Source organism: Microcebus murinus, chromosome 8 (assembly GCF_040939455.1).
Source record: "Microcebus murinus isolate Inina chromosome 8, M.murinus_Inina_mat1.0, whole genome shotgun sequence".
NCBI lineage: Eukaryota > Metazoa > Chordata > Mammalia > Primates > Cheirogaleidae > Microcebus > Microcebus murinus.
Window position 1 is genome coordinate 18249463 of NC_134111.1, and position 27156 is coordinate 18276618.

Genomic DNA, 27156 nt, shown 5'->3' on the forward strand with positions numbered 1-27156 from the left:
TATCTGAATGCAAAGACCATGCTCTTTGGCACTCTGCTATACTGGGAATGTCGTGATGATTAAGCTTTCCAAGTAAGGAGCAAAAGAAAAATAAAATCTCTCATTTGCCAAATAAAACTTCTTTCCCAACTTTTTCTCTTTCACCATCGCCCCTGTTCACTCCCTTCTTTGCCAAATTGGAGACCCCGTCTCTTAAAAAAAAAGAAAAAAGGAAATCCTATCAATACCATTTGTAACAACATGAATGAAACTGGAGGAGGACATTATGCTAAGTGAAATAAGCCAGGCATGGAAAGATAAATGCTGCATGAGCCCACTTATATGTGGATGCAGCTAGCAAAATGAGCCCCCTTTGCCAGGGGCCAAAAGGTGGGGAAAGAATGGGGAGAGAACCAAAGAATACAAAATTTCAGTTAGGAGGAGTAAGTTCAGGAGATCTATTGTACAATATGGTGACTATAGTTAAAAACAATGTATCCTATACTTGCAAATTGCTAAGAGAATAGATTTTAAGTGTTCTCACCTCAAAAAATATGTAAAGTAACAAATATGTTAATTAGTTTGATATAGCCATTCCACAATGTATACATAGATCAAAACACCATGTCCTACACCATAAATATGTGCAATTTTTATTTGTCACTTTTTAAAAATCTATAAAAATTGTTTTAGTGTATATAGGCAGGCATGATGCCTGGTGGAAGTGAGCAACTCAGCTCCAAATTTTGTACGTGCTGCTAGACTGACTGACTTCATGGCTCACCTCCTCCCACAGCTGTTGGCATCGGTGGGCACTGCTCTGTTGGACAAATCACTTCCTCTCACTATCCATATGTTGCTTCTCTATAAAACAAGAGGGCTGGACTAGACAATCTATCTCAAAGGTTCTTTTCAATTCTAAAATGTTATAGAGCCAACATTTTCCAGACAGTAGGCCACTCCCTTGGGTCTAGTAGCCGGTGGTTCATCGGCAAGGTGATTGGCTGTCCTTGGTCATCCAGCCCAGAAAGGCATGACCATGACCTTACTGTCTCTGTGTCCAGGCACTGACACCCACAGAGCACACCCCTGCAACCCCAGGCCAAAGAAAAGCATGAGGAAGGAAAGCTGAATTTTGTTAAACGAACAGATTTCTACTTCTGCATGGATTAAGTAAAAATCCCTAAAAATGTAAGGGAAGAAAGATTTTCCAAAGCACATAAGGAAAGATTAGTTCAAATGGGCTTAGGTTGCCTTTCTTAATGTGAGTTTTTCGCCTCAGGGAAAAGCAAAGATGCTGAAAGATGGGAAAGTCTTCAGAGTGATCCAAGAGAACTGCTGGGATCCAGAAGTTCGAATTAGAGAAATGGACCAAAAAGGTACTTGCAATGGGAAATGCTGCCACTGTTTTCATCTGACGTAAAAGCAACATTCTACCCTTAAGATTTGTTAAGAACTTTGTGTAATGGTAACTTCTGACCCCTTTTCTCTGCCAGGACATGCTGTTCCAGCTTCAGTGGGGGAGGGATGGGGGCTTCTACCACCATGCTTTTAGAGTATGGGTCTAAAATGTTCTAAAATCAGTTATATCCTGTTTTAAAATAGAATGCTATACCACCAAAAAGATAAAAGTGGCATGTTATTATTTAAAACATTTTTAAGTTCAAATATATAGTACTTACTTATAGAATCAATTAAAATAGTAAAAATTAGAAATCACAGATTAAGAATACCGATCACCTGCGTAGTCAGGCTTAGGATCCAATTCCTTGCTGTAGTTTGTCTCTGTGTATTATACACAGAACATCTCCATTGACACATCAGAGGTGGAAATGGAAGCATTTCGAAAAAAAAAAAAAGTAATCACATAATCTCAGGATACTCTAAATAATAATAAAGTCATTCCAGAAATTTGAAAGAAGAAAATTAGGAAATTTTTGTTTCAAAGCTGAATTGCTTACAATTTCTAAGAACAGTTTGCCTTCCTTATGTTCAAAAATCAAACAAGTCCTCACAATTTAAAATAATTTCAAAGACTATCTAAATAGGATATCATGGCTACATTATGCTTTCACTTGTTACTGCCAGACTGGCTGTGCCACCAGAGGAAAGAATGTGCCAAGAAAATGCACCAGGCCCTCCAGATACCTGTGAGCCACGCCCATGAGCCGTGCTGGGGAACTGACCACCACTGACATCGTCAGGACTAAATTTTTACCTTGGTGGAAGAACTGAACTAGAAAACAAACGATCCAAACACACAAATCAAAGAGCAGTTTAGAACTGCCACCTTCCTAATCAAAGACAAATTACAAGAAGTTCAAATATACACACAGAGATGGCAGGGGACGTTTTATTCCAAGGTCTGCAAAAAAGGAGTTAACTTGTCAGCCCAAAAGGAGTAGGTGGTCTCTGGCATGTTAGAATTTATTGTAAGACACCTTTTTTTCAGACATTGCTTTATATGTTTTTTTAACAATTAAAAATACATTTAAGCAACATTCAAATTGAACCTTGCTGAAAACCTAAAGCCCTTCTGTAGACCATTCCACAGAACACAGCATACATCCCCCTGTTCTAAAAGTACATTGGGGTGGCAGAGGAGCTAGAAAAAGAACATGCTTCCCAACCCTACAGCAAACAGCAAGGTTTTGTTGTAAATGTGAAGCGAGAGCAAGAGCAAACGAGTGGGAATGAGACCTGAATGACTGCTGTCGGAAACCACTGCTTAGGGCTGCAGTGTAGATGAATGCATGTGACCACTTTGGCTTTTGTTGTGTTTCAGTCCATGGCTGTCTTTGAGAGAACAGTCCAGACTAACCCTTACTGAGCATTTACTTTGTACCTGGCATGATTCTAAGCACCTAACATACATTTAATCACTACAATATCCCCAGGAGGTAGGCGCTCTTGAAGAAAAACAATTCTTGGGCATCCTGGAATCTGGATTCAAACTCAGGGTCCCATTCTTGGTATTCCAGACTGTGGGACTCCAGCTAGGCTCACTTAGGAGCTGAATTAGAGGGGCAGGGAAGGTAGTTCACAGACACACTCTGCTATGCATGACTTAAGATGGAAAACCCTGATAAAGTCTTGCTTAAATAAAATTTCACAGGAAGCAAAGGTAGAAATAACCCTTGGAAAATGGGGTCAGTTAGTTTTCCTTGAATGATCTCATTTTTGTCCAACCTTTACCTCTCTCCCTAGAACCTGAGGCTGAGGGAGGAGGGGGCCTGGGGAAAGGCCTTGAGAGAAGGGGTGCAGGGAGGAGCAACAAGGGAGGGAGAGCAGGAGGAGTCTGGGGTGGAGGCTCATGGCCACTTGGCCTTGGGAACGGCAGGAGTGCCCCAGGCCACGCTTCTCACCAGCTTTGCCTTTCTTTGTGTCTGTGTCTAGGAGTAACGGTGCAAGCCCTTTCCACCGTTCCCGTCATGTTTAGCTACTGGGTGAGTGTGAAACCTCAAACCATCTCCTTGGTGGTAAAGGCTCGCATCCAGCTCCCCAGCAAGTGAACAGATGCCTCAAGTCTGAACGCTGGTCCCACTGAGCACCCTCCCAACTGTCCTCCCCTGTAGAGATCGGGAGGGTCCCTCAGCCTTCCCTACTGCAGTGTCCCCTCCCAGGCCTGCCTGCTTAGCCATATCCTTGCTCCAGTACAGTAGCCAGTAGTCACATGTGGCTATGTGACTCACGTTATCGTTCCACTCGACAGTGCAGTTCTAGACCAGCCTCAGTCTCCACCAGAGCTTGCTGTCTGGTGACTCATTGCAGCAATGCCTTGCTGGGGAACTGATGAGCCAGTGTATTCTGGGGCAAGAATGATTTTGAGGTAAGAATGATAATCATGGCCATATGTTACCTCTCCCAGGGAAATAGATACATATAATTCAGAAGGGGAGTCCTGAAGTTGGATTCCCTTCCCCAAGTGAACAAATCTTAAGCGCTAAAAGTTTCAGTCATGAATTTGAGCCCAGGGAGGGAAATTTTTGTACATAGGTGGGAGTGCACCATGTACCTGCTCAATCAAGCAGATATTTGCTCTTGTTGTGGTTTAAGGAGCAATGGAAATACCACTTACTCCCTCTACCCGTGTTCATAAACCCTGTATTAGAGAATGATTCAGTCTTTACCTGTTCTTGTGATTAGATTCACTACTTGAAACACCCCAGACCTCACTATGCCTACACTTATCAAGTTGGGTAGCACTCTGACTGGACAACCGGGACAGCGGGAGAGTACCAAAGTCCTGGCAGTGCTGGGGGCAGTGGGGTGATGTTGAAAGAAAAGAAAACAGTGAAGAAGGGAAAGGCAAGGGAATCAAAAGCAAACTTTGCCTCAGCATTTTGCTAAGGACAGCCCTGAATGTCACAGCCAATGGGAAGGAAGGGGAGGAGGACAGGCAGGGACAGGAGGAGTCCATGAGCCCTTGGCCAGGCCCAGCCTCCTGGGGGTGGGGGGTTCTGGATCTTTCTGAAGTTGGCAGTGGCCCATCCCCATTCCATCTCTGGCATTAGGATGCCAGATCCAGTAATTGTGTCCTTCCCTTCTGATTCTAGCCTCAATTTTTTTTTTTAATTAATCAGTAATATACTAGCAGTTTTCTTTGCTTTCACAAAGATTGGCTTCTGAGTCTTCTGTGGCCAGTCCCTTACCCAATCTGTGCCTCAGTTTTCTGATGTGGTAAAGCCATTGAGAATAGTGAATATTTTAGCCTCGAGGAGGCATTATTCAGAGTAACTATCTAAAGAAGGAAGAAAGTTTTAACAATGTGGTTTTTCCCTTTCCTGTCGCCACCAGGCCAAACCTCAGGACACTTTAAACCTGTGCCAGCTTTTAAACAATGACTTAGCTGCCACCGTTGCAAGACACCCCAGGAGGTTTGTGGGGCTGGGGACGTTGCCCATGCAGGCCCCCAAGCTGGCCATCGAGGAGATGGAGCGCTGTGTGAAGGAGCTGGGCTTTCCCGGGGTCCAGATTGGCTCCCACATCAACGAGTGGGACCTGAACTCGAAGGAACTCTTCCCTGTCTATGCGGTGAGAACACGGCACTCCTCGGCCACCGCTGGGTGCTGGTGGGGAGGAGAGGAAGCGCCACCACCCTGGGAGGGTGAGGGAGATGTCCACGAATGTTGGATATAGGCAGAAGGTGGGGAAACAGCTGCCCCAAAAAGGAGTAGACCATTCTACAGAAGAGGGACAGATAAAAATGCTTCCTGGGCCAGCCCTGAGTTAACTCAGCCAAATATCTCATCTTTCTATCTCCCTTGCTGTCCTTTTAATCTTTCACTTGGAAGCCAAAACATAACCCTCATCACTGCCACTGTGCATAAGAACCATATTAATGACATGCAAAAAAAAGTATTTCTTTTTGCTTTGGAAAAAAATACTTAACATTTTTCAAAATGATCTTGAAGAAATTATGGAAAATATAGAGAAGTATAAAGATGAAAAAAAAATCACCCATAATCCAACCACCCAAAGATAAGTCATCATTGTTACAGTACATTTCACTTGTTTTTTTATTTGCATATATCTAATTTTAATGAAATTGATTTTTTTTTTTTGAGACATAGTCTCACTTTCTTGCCCAGGCTAGAGTGAGTGCTGTGGCATCAGCCTAGCTCACAGCAACCTCAAACTCCTGGGCTCAAGCCATCCTGCTGCCTCAGCCTCCCGAGTAGCTGGGACTACAGGCATGCGCCACCATGCCCGGCTAATTTTTTGTATACATATTTTTAGTTGGTCAATTAATTTCTTTCTATTTTTAATAGTGATGAGGTCTCACTCAGGCTGGTTCCAAACTCCTGACCTTGAGCTATCCACCCACCTTGGCCTCCCAGAGTGCTAGGATTACAGGCGTGAGCCACAGCGCTCAGCCTGAAATTGAAATTATTACACATGTGATTTCATATCCTAATTAAGAATTTCCAGCCTAAATGAAAATTCTCTCAGTGCATGATTTTTAAATAACCACAGAATATTCCAATACATAGATATGTTTTGATTCAACCAATCCTCAGTTAAGATATTTAAGCCATATATTTTGAAAATGTAAAATATAATAAAATACATAATAAAAAAATAATGCCATGAAAATATTAACATTTGATGAAAGTAGATGGTGAATATATGGTGTTCATTGTGTTACTGTTTATGCTTTCTATATTTAAAATATTTCATGATAAAATATACTTTCAAAAATTCAGTGCCATTCTTTTTGAAGTATCCAACTTCAAGTATCCACAGTCCCATAGTCCTGTCCATCCATCCTCTTCTTCCTCTATTTTCTTTGTTTTTTTGAGACAGAGTCTCACTTTTGTTGCCTGGGCTAGAGTCCCATGGTGTCAGCCTAGCTCACAGCAACCTCAAACTCCTGGGCTCAAGCAATCCTGCTGCCTCAGCCTCCTGAGTAGCTGGGACTACAGGCATGCACCACCATGCCCAGCTAATTTTTTTTTCTATATATATTAGTTGGCCAATTAATTTCTTTCTATTTATAGTAGAGACGGGGTCTCGCTCTTGCTCAGGCTGGTTTTGAACTCCTGTCCTTGAGTTATCCACCCTCTTTGGCCTCCCAGAGTGCTAGGATTACAGCGTGAGCAGCCACAGCGCCTGGCCTACTTTCAATTCTTTCTATAACTAAATCTCTCCTCAGTACCAGGATTCATGATGCATAATTCTTTACTGAATTGCATTTTTAAATTTCTTACTTTCCTCCTAGAATTACAATAATATTGCCTTCTATTATTTCATTGTAAATGCAATCTTTAATAATGAATAGTTGTTTGTGGACTCACCAGGAACTGTATTCACTGATCATTTATTCATTTAATATTTACTGAGCTCTAACTATTATACATGTAAAATTCTTTCCATGTTTATATCTAAACTGACCACCAGTTGGAGGATTATCTGTTAGATTGCCTCCAAATAACCTGAAATATTTAATATTCCTCTAAATATTGAACTCCCTGAAGCTTATGGCTGCAGTGGCTTAGTTGATGTAGTGAATGTTTTCTAGAAACTTTAATGAGCTTTGAAAAAGGATTTATTTACTTGTGCATCCAAGTCATTTCAGCACAGTGTGAGCGAGATTTCAGCTGCGAGTCATTTTATTATTCATTGGAATTGAGTTTATGAATTACTAAGGCGCTCAGAAAACAACAGAAGTTGGTTGGAGTCCACATGGATATTTTTCTTTCTGTGACTAGCTTAAGCCATCAATCATTCTAACTAGACTGTTTTAGGGGCTGACAGTCTCTGAGGGGATTCAGGAGTACATCCTGGCCCCAGTTGACTGGTGATGTCCTGGGGGTGACGGCACATTTATTTGGTTAGCAAGGCTTGCCTGCCTCACTGCTCTCTAGCTTGCGTCAGTAAAACCTACTGAAACAAACAAAGGAATCACCATGAGCCAAGCTAGCTGTGTCATTTCAAGGTGAGCCTGGTGCTCCAGAGCATCTACCTGTCCCCCTTATCTCCTAGGTCTCCCTTCTTAGTAAGTGACCCCCACATACATGCTCAGGGCAGTCTTCAGGCACAAAAATTTCTTTGTTACTGGTATGAGGCAGACAGAATGGTAGTGCCAGATTTCATGGCTCTAGCATTTCTCAGCCACAGGACCTGAGTAAGTCATTCTGCCTTATTTTCATTCTCTGTAAAATGAGGGTTATGATAGTGCTTATCTCATAAAGGATTAAACTAGTTAATAACTATAAAATTCTTATAACAGCTTTGGTACACGGTAAGTTCTCAATTACCGTTAGTTACGATTTTGAGAGTATAAGTGATTTCTTTTTGTGTTTTGTATCATGTTTCATGGATTAATTTGAATTGAATAGAAACGAACCATCACAGGCACACAGAATAAAGTTTTATCCTAATGAGGAGTCAAATCTCACTGAGATACCAGGATCATGTGTGCCTTTACCAAGCCCAAACTATCCCAAGAAGTTGTTATTCTCTTTCCGACCTACTGTTCATTATCAGAAACCAATTAGCTCTTCTCCCTTCCAAAGGCTTATATCTCTTCTGCTCCCTAGAACCTGTTGAACTAGGAGTGCTTTCTTCAATTTACCCTCTGTCTGCCACTCCCAGAATCCCCTTGTCTCAGAATTGCTCTTCCTTTATAAAAATGCTATGTACACAAGTCATATTGCATCAGCCTGGTTAGCACAAATATGTATGTATGAAGCTGGGATGAGTCACTCCAGCACCCAAATGGATTTGGAAAGCGATGTTCTAAGAGAAATCTGTTTTGAACCTCAGTAAGCACTAATATTCAATTCCTGTTGAGGGGACTTCTTTTAATTAAACAATTTTGTTGAATAAAGGTCATTCCATCCAGATGGCCTTTCCATTTCCCAGGAGGCCCTGGAGCAGGTTTGCCCATGGCATTCATCCCAGGACCTGCCCGGCTGAGGCATCGAGATCTCTTTCCTCTCTGAGGTCATCTCATTCACACCCAACTGTTCAGGGACTCAGCTGGACTCCTGGGGCTGTGTGAGCGCCTGCAGACCCCAGAAATTCCACCCAGTGTTGGACTCTCAGTGGCCAGATGGTTTGGGTCAGGCCAGCCTGCCCCAGCCCAGCCTGCCCCCAGCTCCCAGCCCATCACTTCCTCACTTTCCACAACCTCAGATTTCCAATGGGGGGAGCACTCTCACCCTGACTCATTCCAAGGATGCAATCTCAGCAGTCCTTCCGAAGGAGGAGAGCAAGAAGGACCCAGAAGGGAAAATCTCCCCCACATTTGAGGTGTGGGATTAGTCCTTGAGCCTTTTGCTCTCAGCCAAGACGTTTGAATGGTGGATGTTTCCTGACATTTGCTTTGCCAAACAATATATTAAGTGTGGCAAGCTCAATGGTAAATCCACCAACCCCCTTTAATTCTAAGTTTCCCTTTTATTTTCCAAGCAGAAGCAGAGTTTGTCTATGACTTTTTTATATAGATCATGGAACAACTTAAAAAGTATTTTAGGGCGACTTCCGGGGCCCCTGCTCTTGGGGCCCCAGAACCTCATCCACGAGTGTATAATAAAGCCACGTGGTTTGCCCCCCCCCAAAAAAAAAAAAGTATTTTAGTTCATTTATACAGACCAATATACACTCAGAGAAAAGCAATTTCCCCCCAAAACAGTACCAAATTGTATAATATATGCCAGCTCATCCAAATAACCCTCTCTCTCTCATTGCTTCTTTGAAGGCGGCTGAAAGACTGAACTGTTCCCTGTTTGTGCATCCCTGGGACATGCAGATGGATGGACGGATGGACAAATACTGGCTCCCTTGGCTCGTAGGTTGGTGTCTCCTTAGGGTCTGGAACACAGAGCCAACTCTTAGGTTTTCCAATCATCTGTGGAACCCTATTATGTCAAATAGAGAAAGTATGAATAATTAACAGGATTGTGAGTAATAGCAACTATGATTTATTGAGCACTTACTCAGATCAGTGCAGTATATATTACCTTGTTTAATTTTAATTGTATCCGATACAATCATAAGTAAATTATATCATAAATAAATCATATATTTATTTATTTTGAGACAGAGTCTCACTCTGTTGCCCGGGCTAGAGTGCCGTGGCATCAGCCTGGCTTACAGCAACCTAAAACTCCTGGGCTCAAGCGATCCTCCTGCCTCAGCCTCCCAAGTAGCTGGGACTACAGTCATGCACCGCCATGCCTGGCTAATTTTTTCTATATATTTTTAGTTGTTTGGCTAATTTCATTCTATTTATAGTAGAGATGGGGTCTAGGTCTTGCTCAGGCTGGTCTCGAACTCCTGAGCTCATACGATCCACCCAGCTTAGCCTCCCAGAGTGCTATGATTACAGGCATGAGCCACCATGCCCAGCCTAAATCATATATTTAACCTATGAGGTTGACATTATAATGTTGATTGTACAGATGGAGAAACTGAGTCTTCTAGTGGTTAGGTAAGTTGTCCAAGTCACAGAGTTGATAAGTAAAAATGGAGTTTATATATAGATCTGACTCCAAAGCAACCCCAAAGAAGCTCTAAAAAAAAAAAAAAAACTAACCACACCTATGTAGTAGATTTTTTAGAAGCTAATAATAGCATTGACTCTTACAAATGAGAACTCTGGGATTACAAGTAGAAGGTCCACTTCTACCACCCACGAATCTGAAGCTATAGATCCTCAATGACTCAGGCGTACAATTGTCCTTGCCTGCTCCTCCCCTCTGCCCATTGCCTCCTGCACTGTTCATTCCTAGCTCCACATGAGGGTGAGGAAAAGGGAAAGATGAGAAACCCCTGTTTTGGCCTGTCCAATCTCTCCTTATCAGTCTTGATGAGAAGAGATGGAGGACAGATGCAAAATTCCGGAGCTACAAATGAAAAGTGCAGCTCTTCTACAAACCCAGTGAAAAAATGGGTCCCCAAATGAAAAGCGTTGGACTTTCTTTAGGGAGGCTATTTACCCATTCGCTCTCCAGCCCAGTTAGTACAATTCGTAATTATGAATTCATCAAAATGCAAACCACCACCATGAAGAATTAAATGGAGCAATGTGGGAAGTGAAAAAAAAACTGACTTTCAGTTCCAGCTCAATCTGTATTGCACTGTATAGTCCACAGTAAATCACTTCACCTCCTTGGGCCCCTGTTCCTCATATGTAAAATGAGAATGCTGTCCGGATTCCTTCGCAGGTCTCTTTCTGCTCTGACCTTTTATACATTTCTGTGATTGCTGCTGGAGACCAAAGTATTTAGTAAGGCAGCTTCCTACCCATCCTCTACCAAATTCTTGAGCCACAATTAGTAGGAAGAGATAACCTAAAAGGCCCAGTGCTGTCAAGCTTCAAAAAAATCTCATCCTTATTCACAACACTTGACAAGTCCCATAAACTTATTTATACTGCAACTTCCCATATGAAAAAGAGGCAAGCATTTGTATATAGAGTCATTCCACCATTCATTTATGCAACACATACAACATATTGATCCCCTCCAGCAGGCCAGGCCTGTACTCAGCACTGAAGACAGAAACAAATCCTCTGCCCTCATGGAGCTTATATTCTGGTTAGAAGAAAGAGATAATAAACAAGGACACAGATCACAAACCATCAGGCTAATTTCAGAATTTTATGTGGGATGCAAAGGTGGTCACTAGTAGATTGGAGGATCCCCAGTAGAGAGGGGTCATGATCCAATTCACACTGAAAATATAACTTTGGCTCTTACAAGGAGAATGGATTGTGGGGTTATGTATGGTTCAAGTAATTAATGGAAAGCAGAATCACAGGACGTGATATTGCCCATCTCCCTGCCTTCGGGAAGCTCTGTCTACAAGCCACTCCCAGATAGATAGGAATCCATCATGCTTCCAGAATTGCCAGGAGGCTGGGGAGCCGGGGGTGTCTCTGTCTGGGGAGCAGGAACCTGCCCTGGGCAGAATGAGCATCTGGTGAAGGAAGCCCCACTCAGCAGCCCAGAGAGTCAGGCTTCCCCAGAAGGGGGGGGGGCACAGCTAGGGAGCAGTCAGAGATCTCTGAATCAGTCTGAAAAGCAGTTGTCTGGCAACATAACCTAGACTGGCTCATCGGGGGCGAAGGCATCAGACATGGATCAGCTACTTCTTCTAGAAGCACAAAGCACTTGAAATAATTCATTTTGATCCAGTTATTTTCAACCTCAGCTCCAAGAGGAAACAAAGATTTAGCAGGAATAGTAATAGTTAATACCTAGTGAGCACTCACTAAGTGCCAGGTCCACGGAATCCTCAAAGCAACTGGCAGGAACTAATTTTACAGATGAGGAAATGGAGACACAGAGAGGCAGCTAATATTTGTTGAGCATCTCCAATGTGAATTTCTGGCCAGGAACTTTGCTGACATCATTATTTGCAAGGCTCCACAATAGCCTTGCAATATGGGCAACACTGTCCCCATCTTACAGGTGAACAAGTACAGGCTCGGGGACATTAAATAACTGGTCAAGGGCCAGGAGGCAGAAAATTGGAGCTAGGGGTTAGCCCATTCTCATTACACTCTGCTTGCCTACATCCAAAACTGAAGTCAAGAGAATCAGGGCAAATGCCAGGTCCTCTGACTCCTCAACTGTTCTAGCCATAGACAAGTCCCCCTATTAAGAAGCTTCAGATGGTTCTCTTTGCCAAAGTCAAGCCATGCTGGGACACAGGGGCCCCAAGTTGCTTAGCACTGACAGTTCCCCAGCCATTAGCTGCCAATCCCCAGCTATTAATGTCGCTGAACTTCTTACTCGAGATGACAAGCCCTGAGCCTTGTGACTATTTCCTCTTTCAGGAATGCCAGCAGAGACCACCATAGCCATTTGCTCCATGATCATGGGTGGAGTGTTTGAGAAGTTTCCTAAACTGAAAGTGTGTTTTGCACATGGAGGTAAAACCCTATCTGTATTAGTCAGCTCAGACTGCCATAACAAAATGCCACAGACTAGGTGGCTTTTAAATAATAGAAATTTACTCGAGCCCAGGAGTTTGAGGTTGCTGTGAGCTAGGCTGATACCACGGCACTCACTCTAGCCTGGACAACAAAGTGAGACTCTGTCTCAAAAAAAAAAAAAAAAAAAAAAAAAAGTTAAAAAAAAAAAAAAAAAAAATAATAGAAATTTATTTTCTTACAGCTCTGGAGGCTAGAGATCCAAGATCAAGGTGTTGGCAGGGTTGGCTTCTAGGGAGGGCTCTCTTCCTAGCTTGCGGGTGGCCACCTTCTTCATATGGCCCTTCCACTGTGCGTGCAAGGGGCAAACTCTTTTGTCCAATAGGATGTTAGTCCTACTAGATTAAGGCCTCACTTTATGACCTCATGTAACCTTAATTATCTCCTTAAAGGTCCTTTCTCCAAATACAGTCACATCGGGAATTAGGGCTTCAACACAGGATATTTGGAGAAATACAATTCAGTCCATAACACCCTTCCAGCCACCATTCTAGTCATATGATAGTTTGGGGACCAGATTCTATTTTTGTAGGCGAATTTAGTTTGCTTGGCACAGTTTTTATTTTGTTTTGTTTTTTATTTAAATACCTCTAGTAAAACTACAACCTCTCCAGTCTACAACAGTCCCTACCATTCTCCATTGTTTACAAATAGGCCTATTTCCTCGATTTCCATTGCCTGCCTGGCCCCTGTAGGTAATTGAATTTGTGACTCTTGGACACATACACACACACACACATACACACACACACACACATACACACAATATAAAACTATACATGTTCTCTAGCCTGCTTTTCCTTCTCAATAGCATAGCGAAGACTCTTTCCATGTCAGTGAAAGAGCTTCAGTTTTGACGGCTTCATGCACGCATTACATTTTATGGATGTGCCGTCATGATTTAGTCCCCAGCTCATAGACTGTCTCGGTATTTTGCTATTATAACCACACAACGTTTGAAAAAGTTGGCCACATATCTTTACACACTGGTCTTTTCTCTTTAGGATAAATTTCTCAAGTCTGAATTTCTAGGTGAATTAATGTCATTTCTTCTAGGTCATCTCCCAGCATTTGGAATGCAATGGGTCCTTTGTAATTACTGTTAATCAGCTGGGCTATAGTAACTTCCTGCACACAGCATGAGGGCTGAGGAATCTTTTCCAATCAACACTAGCCCTTCAGCAATGAGTTTTACTTGCAGGTGGTTCCTTCGCCTTCACAGTAGGAAGAATCTCTCATGGATTCAGCATGCGGCCAGATCTGTGTGCCCAGGACAATCCAATTAACCCAAGGAAATACCTTGGTTCCTTTTACACAGACTCCTTGGTGCATGATCCTCTGTCCCTCAAGCTGTTAACAGATGCCATAGGAAAGGTAAGCCGCGTTTACCATTTGAATGGTTTATGGGGAGCACAATGCTGGATCAGCAACCAGTTACTTGGCCTCTCTCCAAAAAAGGGGTGGAAGAAAAGGCATTAGAAGAAAGAAGAGGCACAGACAGGTTTGGGATTAGGTTTGCTTGCAGAGTGGATGTTCTCTGGGGCCTCCCTCAACACAGTGTGTATCACCAGGGAACCCATTACATGTGCCAGAGAAATCCCAGATAATCCATATGGCTGGGAATTTCCCCCAGATCAGCTCCTCTTCCTTAGGGACATCTCTATCTCCATCCAAAATGCCACGTGGCAACATGGTAAGCAGGAAAGAGCCACCAGTTTTGAAGTCAAATTGACCTTGGTTAAAATCCTGGCTCTACCTCTTACTAGTTGGATAAATTGTTAACACAACTGTCCTCATCTACTAAATGGAGAAAACTGGAACATCAAAAGGGGGGGAAAGCAGGGCTGGGACCTGGCACTAGATAGGGAGTCAGGGAAGATGGTAGAGCTGTGGTCCCCAACCCCTGGGCCACAGGCTGGTACAGGTCCATGGCCTGTTGGGGACCAGGCCACAGAGCTCTGCTGCCCCCAGCCCCCTTGTCCGTGGAAAAACTGTTTTCCATGAAAGTTAGGAAGTAGAGGTGGTGTGTACAGCAAGAGGTGAGTGGCAGACAAGCAAGTGAAGCTTCATCAGTATTTATAGCCACTCTCCATTGCTCACATCACTGCCTGAGCTCTGGCCTGCCCCCCAATCCCTGCTACCCCCAACCCCATGCATGGAATAATTCTCTTCCAATGAAAATGGTCCCTGGTGCCAAACAAGTTAGGACCCACTGAGGTAGAGGGTCTTGTGTATAATGCCGTGAAATTCCTTCCTGGAATTATATGACCTTAGTTTTGAAAACAATTCTCTCATTTGATTAAAGGACCAGCATGGTGGTCTTTTAAACCCCACAAGAACAGTCTTTCCTCTGTTATGGTCTCCTAGCAGATCTCCCTGTTGGCAGCACCCCTACTTTAAAGTATTCTTTGAAAATGCTAACTCATAGCTGGACAACTAAAAACATATAGAAAAAAAATTAGCCGGGCATGGTGGCACATGCTTGTAGTCCCAGCTACTCAGGAGGCTGAGGCAGGAGGATTGCTTGAGGCCAGGAGTTTGAGGTTACTGTGAGCTAGGCTGACGCCATGGAACTGTAGCCTAGGAAACAGAGTGAGATTCTGTCAGAAAGAAAAGAAAGGAAGGGAAAGGAAAGGAAAGGAAAGGAAAGGAAAGGAAAGGAAAGGAAAGGAAAGGAAAGGAAAGGAAAGGAAAGGAAAGGAAAGGAAAGGAAAGGAAAGGAAAGGAAAGGAAAGGAAAGGAAAGGAAAGGAAAGGAAAGGAAAGGAAAGGAAAGGAAAGGAAAGGAAAGGAAAGGAAAGGAAAGGAAAGGAAGAAAACGCTAACTCAGCGAGTTAGAGAAATTTTTAGGGGAAAGGCCAGTGTGAATTAGCACAAAGTGTAAAATATTTAGCACTTCGATTCCATTTGGTTATTAACACTTACAGATATCTATAGATTTCCAAATTTTCCCAAGGTAAAAAAATCTTTGGGGTTTTAAAAAAGTATATGGACATATTTAAAGATTTGCAATATAGTATTCAGATTGCAACTAGACTCTAAGATTTAAAAAATCTTGTTTAGCAGAAAAAGAGGTGCATCATTTAAAAGTTGCAAGTAGTGTTCTACCTCCAGAATAAATGCTTCATCTTACTTTAATGCTAAGTGCTTCTCTGGCTTGAAGAAATCACTAGAATATAAATGTTAAATATTCTAGTTTGGTAATACATTATGTGGTTGAGCTGTGTCTCTGAGTTGTCTAGCTTTTGTGTTGCTGAGATGAGTGGTTGAGATGGGTGGTTGCAGTTGGTCACGACTGTTAATTGTTTTGGATTTGAAATATGGGTATAATCAAATCTTTCTTTCAAATGAGAAGTGTTTTGGATTTAAATGGAGGGCGACTAGGAAATGTGTAAACAGGAAACTACAAAGGGAAGAAACTAAGTGGTGTGGAATGGGAAAAAGGGTCATTCTCAGTATATCCCATCAAGCCTAGTACTCCCTAGTATTCTTGGAAATGGAAACATCAAGAGAAAAAGCCATTGGCAAATACAAAACCCATCTCTTGAGGGACACCATCAGCAACGAGGGTCACTATCACCTTCAAACAGCACCCAGGGCAATACCCATTAGCCAGGGGGCCAAAGAAGCAGAATGATAATATGACAAGTGCCTCATGGTAACCAGTAGATGGACCAGTTGGTAAGAACATGTGATTACACCCCTATTAGCAACTCCCAGAAAAATTCAGAGGGCACTTTGCAAAGTTAGTGGTGCTGAGATCTTGCATTCAAATTGTAAAGGCTTGAGCTATTTTAATTTGGGCATCAAAAGTAAATCTGACCTCATTTTATGTGATCTCACAGGCTGATGAATCCAGAACATAGAAGCAGTATATATCAATAATTTAGGATTCTTTTTAAAATATTAATGCTTTCTCATTCTAGTTATATTCACATTAGCGAATTCTCTTTTAAAAACAATCCCCAAGTCAGAATGGATAAAGAAAGTCCTAGCAGGATGGACATCTGGGCTACAAAGCAACCTGGCCAAATTAGAGCAAGAGCATGGAGTGCAGTGGAGGGAGGTCTCTAGAAACAAAAACAACGACCACAACAAAAAACAGAACTGATGTATTAGTTGGTGTGTTTGAGAGTTGGATACAATTATTGCTAGACATTTAACAGATCTGCTGATGCATTAAGAACAAAGAAGCAGTATATACATAGAAAATTAAGCAAATGAAAGGAAAGGACATAACTTAAGAAAACAAAAATCTGTATGAGGGCAGATAATAATCATACATCACTTGACTTGGCAGTGAACACTATTTATATTCATAATAGTGTAAATATTAGGTACTGGTTTAATGGGAAATTATAAATCTATTAAGAAAATAGGGAGGTTGAAGAAAGAAAGAAATTCTCAATGAACCTAAGGGGAAATAGGTAAATATTCTCTAAAGCTAATAAATCATGAAAGAATGTATGAGTTTATTAGCTGGGAATATGAAGGTAATTGTCAGAAGATACAAGTTGAAAAGATAAAAGAAGTTGCCTTGGAAGACAAGAGTTAGGAAAGTGGGCCCAGGACTGCTTTTGATAATAAAGATATTTTAGTAATGGGTGATTGTTTAATCACATATAGACATATCTTTGATAAACAAAAATTTTAAATATCTTCAGAATAAATAGATACATGTAATACATTTTAAAAAACTAAAACCATTATTGAGCACCTACTAATTCTAAAACACTGGGCTATTTGGTCAAAAAATACTTAAATTACTTAATCTCTTGGCTTCCTTCCACTTATAAAATTCTTCACCTTCAATCTATATCTGCTCAGTTTTAAAGACAGATGTAAAGGATGCTAGTCATATAAGTCTATCACTATGAAAAAAATCCAAAAAAAGGGATACTTTATTGCCTCCCTATATTAACATGATCATAGAAAATAGACTTAAAATATTTAGGTGGATAGATTTTTTAAGAGGTCAGTCATATCATATACTCATATGGTTACATCATAATTTTGGCTAGATCCATTAGTAATCTACTGTTGCATAAGCACAGTCATCTGTCTTTTAATGGTGGAGATACCTTATGAGAAATGCAGCATTGGGTTCTTTCATTGTTGTGCGAATATCATAGTGTGCTTACACAAACCTAGATGGCATAGCCTACTGCACGCCTAGGCTCTAAGGCATAGCCTATTGCTCCTAGACTACAAACCTGTACAGCATGTCACTATACTAAATAACTTTAGGCAATTGTAACACAATGGTAAGTATTCATGTATCTAAACATAGAAAAGGAACAATAAAAATAAGGTATAAGATAAAGAATGGTACACCTGTATGGGGTACTTAGGAATGGAGCTCACAAGACTGGAAGTTGCTCTGGGTGAGTCAGTGAGTGAGTGATGAGTGAATATGAAGGCCTACGGCATTACTGTACACTATTGTAGATGTCACAAACACTGTATACTTAGGCTACATTAAATTTATTTTTAAAATTTTTCTTCCTTTGATGCTAAATTAACCTTAGTTTACTGTAATGTTTACTTTATAAACTTTTAATTTTTTTACTCTTTTGTAATAACACAGCTTAAAACATAAACACATGGTACAGCTAGACAAAAATTTTCTTTCTTTATATCTTTATTGTATAAGTTTTTTCCTTTCTCTCTCTCTCTCTCCCTCTCTCTCTCTCTCTCTCTCTCTCTCTCTCTTTCTCTCTTTCTTTCATCAGATTCTTATTCTGTTGCCCAGGCTGGAGTACAGTGGCTCAGTCATAACTGACTATAGCCTCAAACTCCTGGGCTCAAGCAATTCTCCTGCCTCAGCCTCCCAAGTAGCTAGGACTACAGGGATATACTACCACACCTGGCTAATTTTTTTTTTTTAATTTCATAGGGATGGGATCTTACTATATTGCCCAGCCTGGCCTTGAACTCCTGGCCTCAAGCAATCTTTCTGCCTCAGCCTCCCAACATGCTGGGATTACAGCTTTTTTCTATTTATTTTATTTTATTTTTTTACTTTTTGAACTTTTTTGTTAAAAACTATGACACAAACACACACATTAGCCTAGGCCTAACAGGGTCAGGATCATCAATATCACTGTCTTCCACCTCCACAACTTATTCCACTGGAAGATCTTTATGGGCAGTAACACACATGGAGTTGTCATCTCCTATGATAACACCACCTTCTTCTGGAATCCCTCCTGAAGGACCTGCCTGAGGCTGCTTCACAGTTAACTTTTGTTTTTATAAGCCAAAGTAGTACGCTCTAAAATAACCATTAAAAGTACAGTAAATATATAAACCAGTAATAACATCATTTATTATCATTACCAAGTATTATGTGCCGTACATAATTGTATGCCCTATACTTTTATAGGACTGGCAGTGCAGTAGGTTTGTGTATACCAGCATCCCCACAAACATGTGTTGTGTTATGATATTGTGATGGCTACAACATCACTGCGCAATAGGTATTTTTCAGCTCCATTATAATCTTACGGGACCACTATCATATATTGCCTGTGGCCGACCAGAACGTTTGTTATGTGGTGCATGACTGCAATTATCCCAAAATTTAGTGGCTTAAAACAACAGTAAACATGTATTATCTCTCATAGTCTCTATATGTTAGGAGCAGCTTAACTGGCTGAAGGTCACTTAAGAGGTTGAAGGCAAGGTATCAGTCAGGGCTGCAGTCACCTAAAGGCTTGGCTGGGGCTTAAGGATTTATATCCAAGTTTGGCTTTTACCCATGACTGGCACATTGGTGCCAGGTTTTGGCAGGAAGTCTCAGTTCCTCCCCAGGTGGGCCTCTTCACAGAGCTGCTTGAGTGTCCTTACAACATGGCAGCTGGCTTCCCCCAGAATGAGTGATCTGAGAGAGACTAGGGAAAGGATGATGGAGACAGGTGGGGGGGGGAGGTTGGGGAGAGAGAGAGAGAGGTTGGAGGGAGGGAGGGAGAGGGAGAGAGAGAGAGAGAGAGAATGAATGAGCGTGCACCAGGCAAAAACTATCCTTTCTATGACCAAGATTCCAAAGTCACGTAGCATTCCTTCTGCCACATTTTATTATTTAGAAGCAAGTCACTTATTCTGGCTCACATTCATGGGGAGTGAAATTAGGCTCCATCTTTTAAAAGGAGGCATATCAAATAATTTCACATATTTTAAAACTGCTACATTTCATCCTCTGGCCACAAATTATTTATATTCCTCCTAAATACAAAAATTCCTCACCCCTACCAAGACTGCCCCAAAAGTCACATCCATTTTCAGCATCCCCTTAAAGTTTAGGATCTCATTACTTAAATGAACTTGTGGATAAGGTTCCTCATGTACAGTTTTTCTCAATCCAAAGCACTGTACACTAAAGACACAAGTTCTTTTGCCCCTCCCCCCCCAGACTCCATATAAAACGGTAAGGCTAGGCACAGCGTCTCATGCCTGTAATCCTAGAACTTTGGGAGGCTGGGGTAGGAGGACCATTTGAGGCCAGGAGTTGAAGACCAGCCTGAGCAACACAGTGAGACCCTGTTTCTACCAAAAAAAAAAAAAAAAAAATAGGAAAAATTGGTTAGGAATGGTGGTCCACATCTGTAGTCTCAGCTACTTGGGAGGCTGAGGAACGAGGATTGCTTGAGCCCAGGAGTTTGAAGTTGCAGTGAACTATGATGATGTCACTGCACTCTAGCCCAGGCAACAGAGTGAGACCTTGTCTCGAAATAAATAAATAAAATAAAATAAAATGGCAGACAGATATAGGATAGTTGCTACAGGCCCTCTCATTCCAAAAGGGGGAAAACAGGAGGTTCAGAGGAGTCCCTAGTCACTGACAAATCTGAAATCCGTCAGGAACATGTTGGCAGTTCCTTGATTAGAACTCAAAGTGCAGAAATGCTTCAGCATGGCTCTTGGTTCTACCTTCTGAGCCATTTTTCCTTTCCCACGAAAGTTAGCCTGTATTTGTGGCTGAGTCATTTTTACAGACTGCTTCATGCCTGTACAAGTTTTGGAATCCAAAGGCTTCTTTTCATTTTGTTCCATCTGTTCTTTTCAGTCCAAGCTGGTGGTATTTCTGCTAATACAATGCTCTTAAGAACTTTGTGGGTCTTTTATGAATCTTATTAAGTTTTACACCATTAGGCAAAAGCCTTACCCACAAATCTCAGAGAAAAGCTCTTCTCTACCTCTGGTTTCTGCTAAGGTGACTGAAGGAAAACACCATTAAGCTTCCTAGAAGCCCTTACTGTTTGACTGGATAGTTCTTTGAGGCAATGCCTAAATCTTTCCAGGTCATAACAAAGAGATTATTTTAGTCACATTTAGCTTCATTTTTAGACTGTATTTTCTGATTGTGCCCTGTATTTAATTTTTGCCAGAAAGCCAAATCTTAATCTTAGCATCATTGGTCATTGGAAGGACCTAGAATTTTCAAACCAACAATTCCTGGCTCCTTTATATGTAGCAGTTTTTCCTTTAAGGAGCTTCTCTTGCATTTTACCATAAGCAGAAAGGAGAAGCAAGGCAACACTTTATGTGGAAATTTCTTTAGCTATATCATCTAGTTTATTAAATATGTTTTCTACTTTGCATGTTAGATGATAGTGTTGCTAAATTTTTGCCACCACATAGCAAGGATCACCTTTCCCCTAGTTTCCAACATTTTCCTCATTCTCCCTTAAGCCCTTACTGCAACATTCTCACAGGACATCAGGGTTCTAATAAGTCTTTCACTATTTTCAAGGTCCTTCCTGCCACTAATCAGTTTCAAAGCTACTCCCTCATTTTTAGGTTTTTGTTATGGCAGCACCCCACTTCCACTATAAAACTCTGTATTAGTTATATGTTGCTTCAAAACAAACTAGCCTACAACTTAGTGGTTTAAAACAACAATACACATTTAGTATCTTATTCATTGTCTCTGGGTTAGGAATTCAGGAACCCCATGACTGGGCAATTCTGGTTCATGGTTTCTTCTGAGGTTCAGTGAGATGACTGCAGCCCACCAGTTTCTTCCTTCTCTCCTTATTTTATTTTATTTGCACACTACACTAACTTAACCCCAAACTCTCCACCAATTTTGTAACTCTCCTCTCAGTACATTCAAACATATTGGGTACAATAGTCTTAATTATTATAATTCCTTATTCTTAAAAAACTATCTTCAGGAGCCTTCTCCCTTGCTTGAATATGGACTGGGTTGCTATTTAGACCTACTGCACAGCTGTCATCTTGAAATCTCCCTTCACCATTATCCTGAGGACATTATTTCTCTCTGTGTGTCTGTCTCTGTGTCTGTCTCTGTCTCTGTCTCTCTCTCTCTCTGTCTCTCTCATTGGATTTCTTGTTTGCTGGATCCCAAGATTTTCCTATTTCTTGGTTTACTCCTTTATCTTGGTGGACAATATCCTCCAATAACTTTCTGAGAAAGGGAGTATAGGAGGTGAAATTTTTGAAATCTTGTTTATCTAAACATGTCTTTATTTTTCCCTTACAATGAGTTAATTGGTTAGGTATATAATTTTAGCTTGGAAGCCATTTTCTTTCAAAATTTTAGAGACATTGTTCCATCGTATTCTGGCTTTTTTTTTTTTTTTTTTTTTTTTGAGACAGGGTCTTGCTCTGTCACCCTGGGTAGAGTGCAGTGATGCCATCATAGCTCACTGCAACCCCAAACTCCTGGGCTCAAGTGATCCTCCTGCCTCAGCCTCATCCTCCCAAAGACCTGGGACTACAGGCACAAGCCACCACCATGCCTGGTTAATAATTTTTTCTAGTGTTCGTAGAGATGGGGTCTCAATCTTGCTCAGGCTGGTCTCAAACTCTTGAGCTCAAGCAATTCTCTCACCTCGGCTTAGAGTTGCTCGCCCAACCTAGAGTTGCTGCTGAGTAATGTGATGCCATCCTAATCTTTGAAACGTGCATAAAACCTACTTCTCTCCCCTCCTCTCCCCAATTTCAAAACTGTAAGACTTTCTTTTTGTCCTGAAATTTCACAATGATGTTACTTGCTTTGGGTCTATTTTCACCTATTATGCCTGTCATTTTGTGGGCCCTTTCATTCTGTAAATTTTCTTAATATATTTCTTTGATGATTTAATTCCCTCTGCTTTCTCTTTCTAGAATTCTTATTATTCTAATGTTGAATCTTTTTTTTTTTTTTTGGTCCTATCTTACATACTACCTCTTTGAACTTTTGTTTTACTTTCTGGGAGATTTTCTCAGCTTTATTAACAAAGCCTTCTATTTAGTTGGTCTTTTCTAAAAATTTCCAAGAGTTTGTTATTATTTTTCTTGTTCTCTGAATATTTTTAAACATCCTCTTCTTTTTGGGTAGGTGCAATACCTTTTCTTATCTCTCTGAATATACTAAGAATTTTTTGGAGTTTACTTATCCCTGTATGTCTTCCTCCAAGTGACTCTTTTGTCTTTTTTGAAAAGTCTCAATCTTTCATATTAAAGGCTTTCCTAATGTCTGTACTTTGGGCATGTAAAATGTTTTACTACCTAACTCTTGGGTTTGTTGACTTTTTAGATAATTATATAACATTATCTAAAAATGTTTTAGGACAAGATAGAGGTAATGGCTGCACAACATTGTGATTTTGCTCTATGCTACGGAAGTGTATACTTTAGAATGGTTAATTTTATGTTTTGTGAATTTCACCTCAATTTTTTTTAAAAGTGAAGAGACAGAGGCCTCTCTCTGTAAGTTAGACTTTTAGCCATTCCAAGCAAAATATCCATTCAGATGTTTTATTTTTAAAGGAGAAACCAGAAATTCCTGTTCTGCAAAATAGAAAGTGTTTTCTCTCATAGTAAAAGAAATGGCTCACTTTTAGGAACAACAGCACCATTTTTTTTTTTTTACAACAATAGGCATAAACAAGATCTTGTATTGGACATTTGATCTATGAGTTAGAAGATGCACCTAAGCTGGAACTCAGTCAGCCACACTGGCCAAAGTTTCTTCATCCTTTTTCTGTGCTTCTACGTCTTTAATATTCAAGACTACTCTATTGAAGGAGTTCTACAGGGTTAGGGTGATCTGAAAATACTGAAAAGGTTCTTTATCATCAAAGAAAGATTTGATTATACCCAGGGCATGTAGGCAGTAGAGCACATCATATATATTAGAAATATTTCCAGCATGGCTTAAAACAAAAAGGGCTTCATGCCTAATTCCCACCTAACATGACATTTAAATTTATTTTAATACTTCAGTCTCCAAGTATTTTGATTAAGTGATGTTTTCCTGTGCACTACAGCCCTCAATAATACAGTAGAACCCCTTTTTTTGTGACGCCTGTAAGCTTCCTGAGGACAAGAGTATAATTTACTATTTTCTCAATAAGTTGTAGTAAGTGAGAGAGAGTGCAAGTACTGGTTCTACCACTGGTTAGCTGGGTGATCTTTAATTACAATCACTTACCCCTCTCAGCCTCGGCTTCCACAACTGAAAATTGGGGTTGATAACCAGGAAGATCTGGTTATGTGAAAAGTTAATACTTTGTTGATGTGTAACGTTAATACTATGCCAAAGGATTATACAAATGTCTGAGATGTATATCACCTTATTCTAGTGCTTTACAAATAGAGGCATTGAGTTAATGTTTGTTTAACTGAATTGTGTAATGATATCTTGGGGATATAAGACTAATCTTACTTTGAATTGATTACATTAAACCAGGATCCTTCTCTAGGAAATTATGTCTCAGGAAACAAACGGAATCCCTGGTATACTAAAATTTTTGTCATAAACTATAATACACTTATGTTGTATTTATTGCAAATGCTACTAATGAGATATGCTAATGAGAAGACAGTTAAGTGTTTCTTTTCCAGAAGAAAAACAAAACTTTCTCCCACTATTAGTATTATTTAGTAAACCCCATCTTGCAGCATTCCCTGAGAATGCGAAAAAGGTGATGTATCCCAGCAGGTGAGAAGTTTATTTCTTTCCCTGGCAGAAATATTAATCACTACTATTATCAGCTCAGTATTTGACCTCATTGGGAGATGTGTGCTGCTGCTGGCTTTGCAGGGGGAGCCATATGTTGGGGTAAAGTGTTGGTGCTGAGAAATCCATCAGGATTATCCACTGCTTTTAGAGCCTAATAAGGAAAGCCAACAACTGTCCAGAAGGTATAACTTCAGAATCCCAGAAGAGACAGTCATGATACACGAAATGCTCACCTTCCAAATTATTCCTTTGGGTTTTAATAGAGTCTGTAGAAAGGCCCTACTAAAATGTTGGTGTTGTCAAATGTTATATTAGCACATTAACACGGATATCTTTAAAAAATGGTTTATGATCATAGGGGATGTGAAAGGAATAGGATCTTAGATCACAGACAAGAAGACAGAAGAAAATTCAGCCTTTGGGAGGCCAGGAACAGGTATGTAGGCTACTGCCTACAATAGCCCTGGGTATAATCAAATCTTTCTTTGATGATAAAGAACCTTTTCAGTATTTCCAGATCATCATAACCCTGTAGAACCCCTTGAATAGAGTAGTCTTGAATATTAAAAACATCGAAGCAGGCCGGGTGCAGTGGCTCACGCCTGTAATCCTAGCACTCTGGGAGGCTGAGGTGGGGAGATCGCTCAAGATCAGAAATTCAAAACCAGCCTGAGGAAGAGCGAGACCCCGTCTCTACTAAAAAAATAGAAAGAAATTAATTGGCCAACTAAAAATATATAGAAAAAATTAGCTGGGCACGGTGGTGCATGCCTGTAGTCCGAGCTACTAGGGAAGCTGAGGCAGGAGGATCACTTGAGCCCAGGAGTTTGAGGTTGCTGTGGACTAGGCTGATGCCACAGCACTCTAGCCTGGGCAACAGAGGGAGACTCCGTCTCAAAAAAAAAAAAAAAAAAAAAAAAACAACATAGAAGCACAGAAAAAGGATGAAGAAGCTTTGGCCATTGTGGCTGACTGATCTCCAGCTTAGGTGCATCTTCTAACTCATAGATCAAATGCCCAACATAAGATCCCATTTATGACTATTGTTGAGATGTCATGAACCTTGGATATCCCAGGGAGCAAAGGTTAGTGGGAAATGGGGACAACAGTTATCCAAGGCCATCTTATATGCCTCCTTAACCCAGGACTCTCTATGTAATTCATTTAAAATATAATTAATTTGCAGTATTAGATAATAGGTAATAGAAATCACGACTGAAAAAGTATTTTAACTCAAGCATTTATTATATTAAGCATCTACCAAGTAGAGACTGGTATTAAGCAATGGCGTATGCAACCTTCATCTTATAGGACTAAAACTCATGAAGAATCTCTTTCCCTCAACCTTTTTCCCTGCTATTATCCTTCTCCCTTTGAACAAGAAACTCAATTGACAGGAATTTTAGTTCCAGTTCTTTTGTGCCTACTTCCCTGTCTCTTATGAAATTACTAACAAGTTAAAAAAGGTCAAAAGTTTACTATAGGTTATTAATAAATGCTGTACAGACAGATAATGGGTAGGGAAAATTTACAAACTAAATAACCACAAGTGGATAATTAACCTCCTACAGAGAGGACTTGTGAACAATAGCTACTAAATAATTAAATATTGCCAAACCATCAGTTTGATGTTCTGCAATGGGCATCCAAAATCAAGTTAGGAAGGAAAGCAGGGAAGCATCTTAACTAAGATGGATAAATTGCAGAAGACTGATTTTCATGTCTGTTTTAGAACCATTTGCTTTTTCCACATTAAAATAAAACAGAGCCCCTCTTAAAATGTATTTATATCCAAGAAGGCTGTAATGCTGGGAATGGAAGAATTCCTGACTAGAAAGCAAAATTAATCTCTAGATGTAATTTTCATGTTAATTGTACTTGACAAATGTAAAGTAAGCATGGGACTTCTAAAAATTATGTTGTATTTTAAAATAGTAAACAGTTTTAGCAAGAGCAGGTTAGAAATAAGGACAAATGAACCTCCAGTGACTACTAAGCAGACAGTTCAGAATGAGATCAGCTGTTGGCACAGATGTGAGTAAACATAACTTTGGGTCTTTAGGGCTTCTACCAGCAGGTGTATTTGCTTGGTTTAACACAGTAATGAATACAGAAATCTAGGAATAGACTTGTTAGTCTATCATGGCCTTACTATAAACTTCTTTATGCACTTTCCCACATTATTTCACGAATGTATTCATAACACCTAGGAAAATCTTTTTTTTTTTTTTTTGGTAGAAATCAAGGTGTCATTTATCCTCACAATAGCTCAAATTTAGAGTATTTAAACTACAGCTAATATTTCAGGCCTAGTTACCCATCAGACTTCCATCTTTCATACATTCAAGCATTCATTATTTCAACACACACACACACGTTAAAGCAACTCTCGATTATAAGCATGTGTCAGAGTTTTACTCCAAACTTGTCTTAAAAGAATAGGCTTTCTTAAAACTCCAGTTCAAAGAGTCCATCTTGGCAGACACATTTTCTAGGAAAAAATATGGTTAGATAATAGTTGTTAGACTAGATTTTTAAAAAGAAGAAGACTATCCAGTTAAGGGTGATAGTTTCTTTGCATTATTGGTTAAAGGTCTTAGACTAGTGCCAATACTAATAATCAGTTGAGTGGGTTTCCCAAGAGAGGTTCTTAAGTTCATCAGTCTATCAGAAAATTGCTCAAGTATTTTATCAGGAATGCGAATTATTCCCTCAGGAAAAGCAGCTAGTCACATCAAACCACAGAATTCTCCCCTAACTCA

General features: G+C 40.5%; 1 protein-coding gene across 3 annotated transcripts in view; it reads left to right on the forward strand.

Moving 5' to 3' along the window:
• ACMSD (aminocarboxymuconate semialdehyde decarboxylase) overlaps positions 1-27156 on the forward strand; it is a 46360-nt gene that overhangs the window by 13919 nt on the left and 5285 nt on the right. Inside the window, exons 3-8 of one of the 3 annotated variants that reach the window (XM_012740103.2) lie at positions 1262-1358; positions 3376-3425; positions 4777-5013; positions 9185-9278; positions 12269-12364; positions 13626-13798. In XM_012740103.2, coding sequence (XP_012595557.1) covers positions 1262-1358; positions 3376-3425; positions 4777-5013; positions 9185-9278; positions 12269-12364; positions 13626-13798 — 747 coding nt within the window. The remainder of the gene's footprint in view (positions 1-1261; positions 1359-3375; positions 3426-4776; positions 5014-9184; positions 9279-12268; positions 12365-13625; positions 13799-27156) is intronic. The other 2 variants (XM_012740104.3, XM_020288508.2) reach the window with 2 other exon arrangements.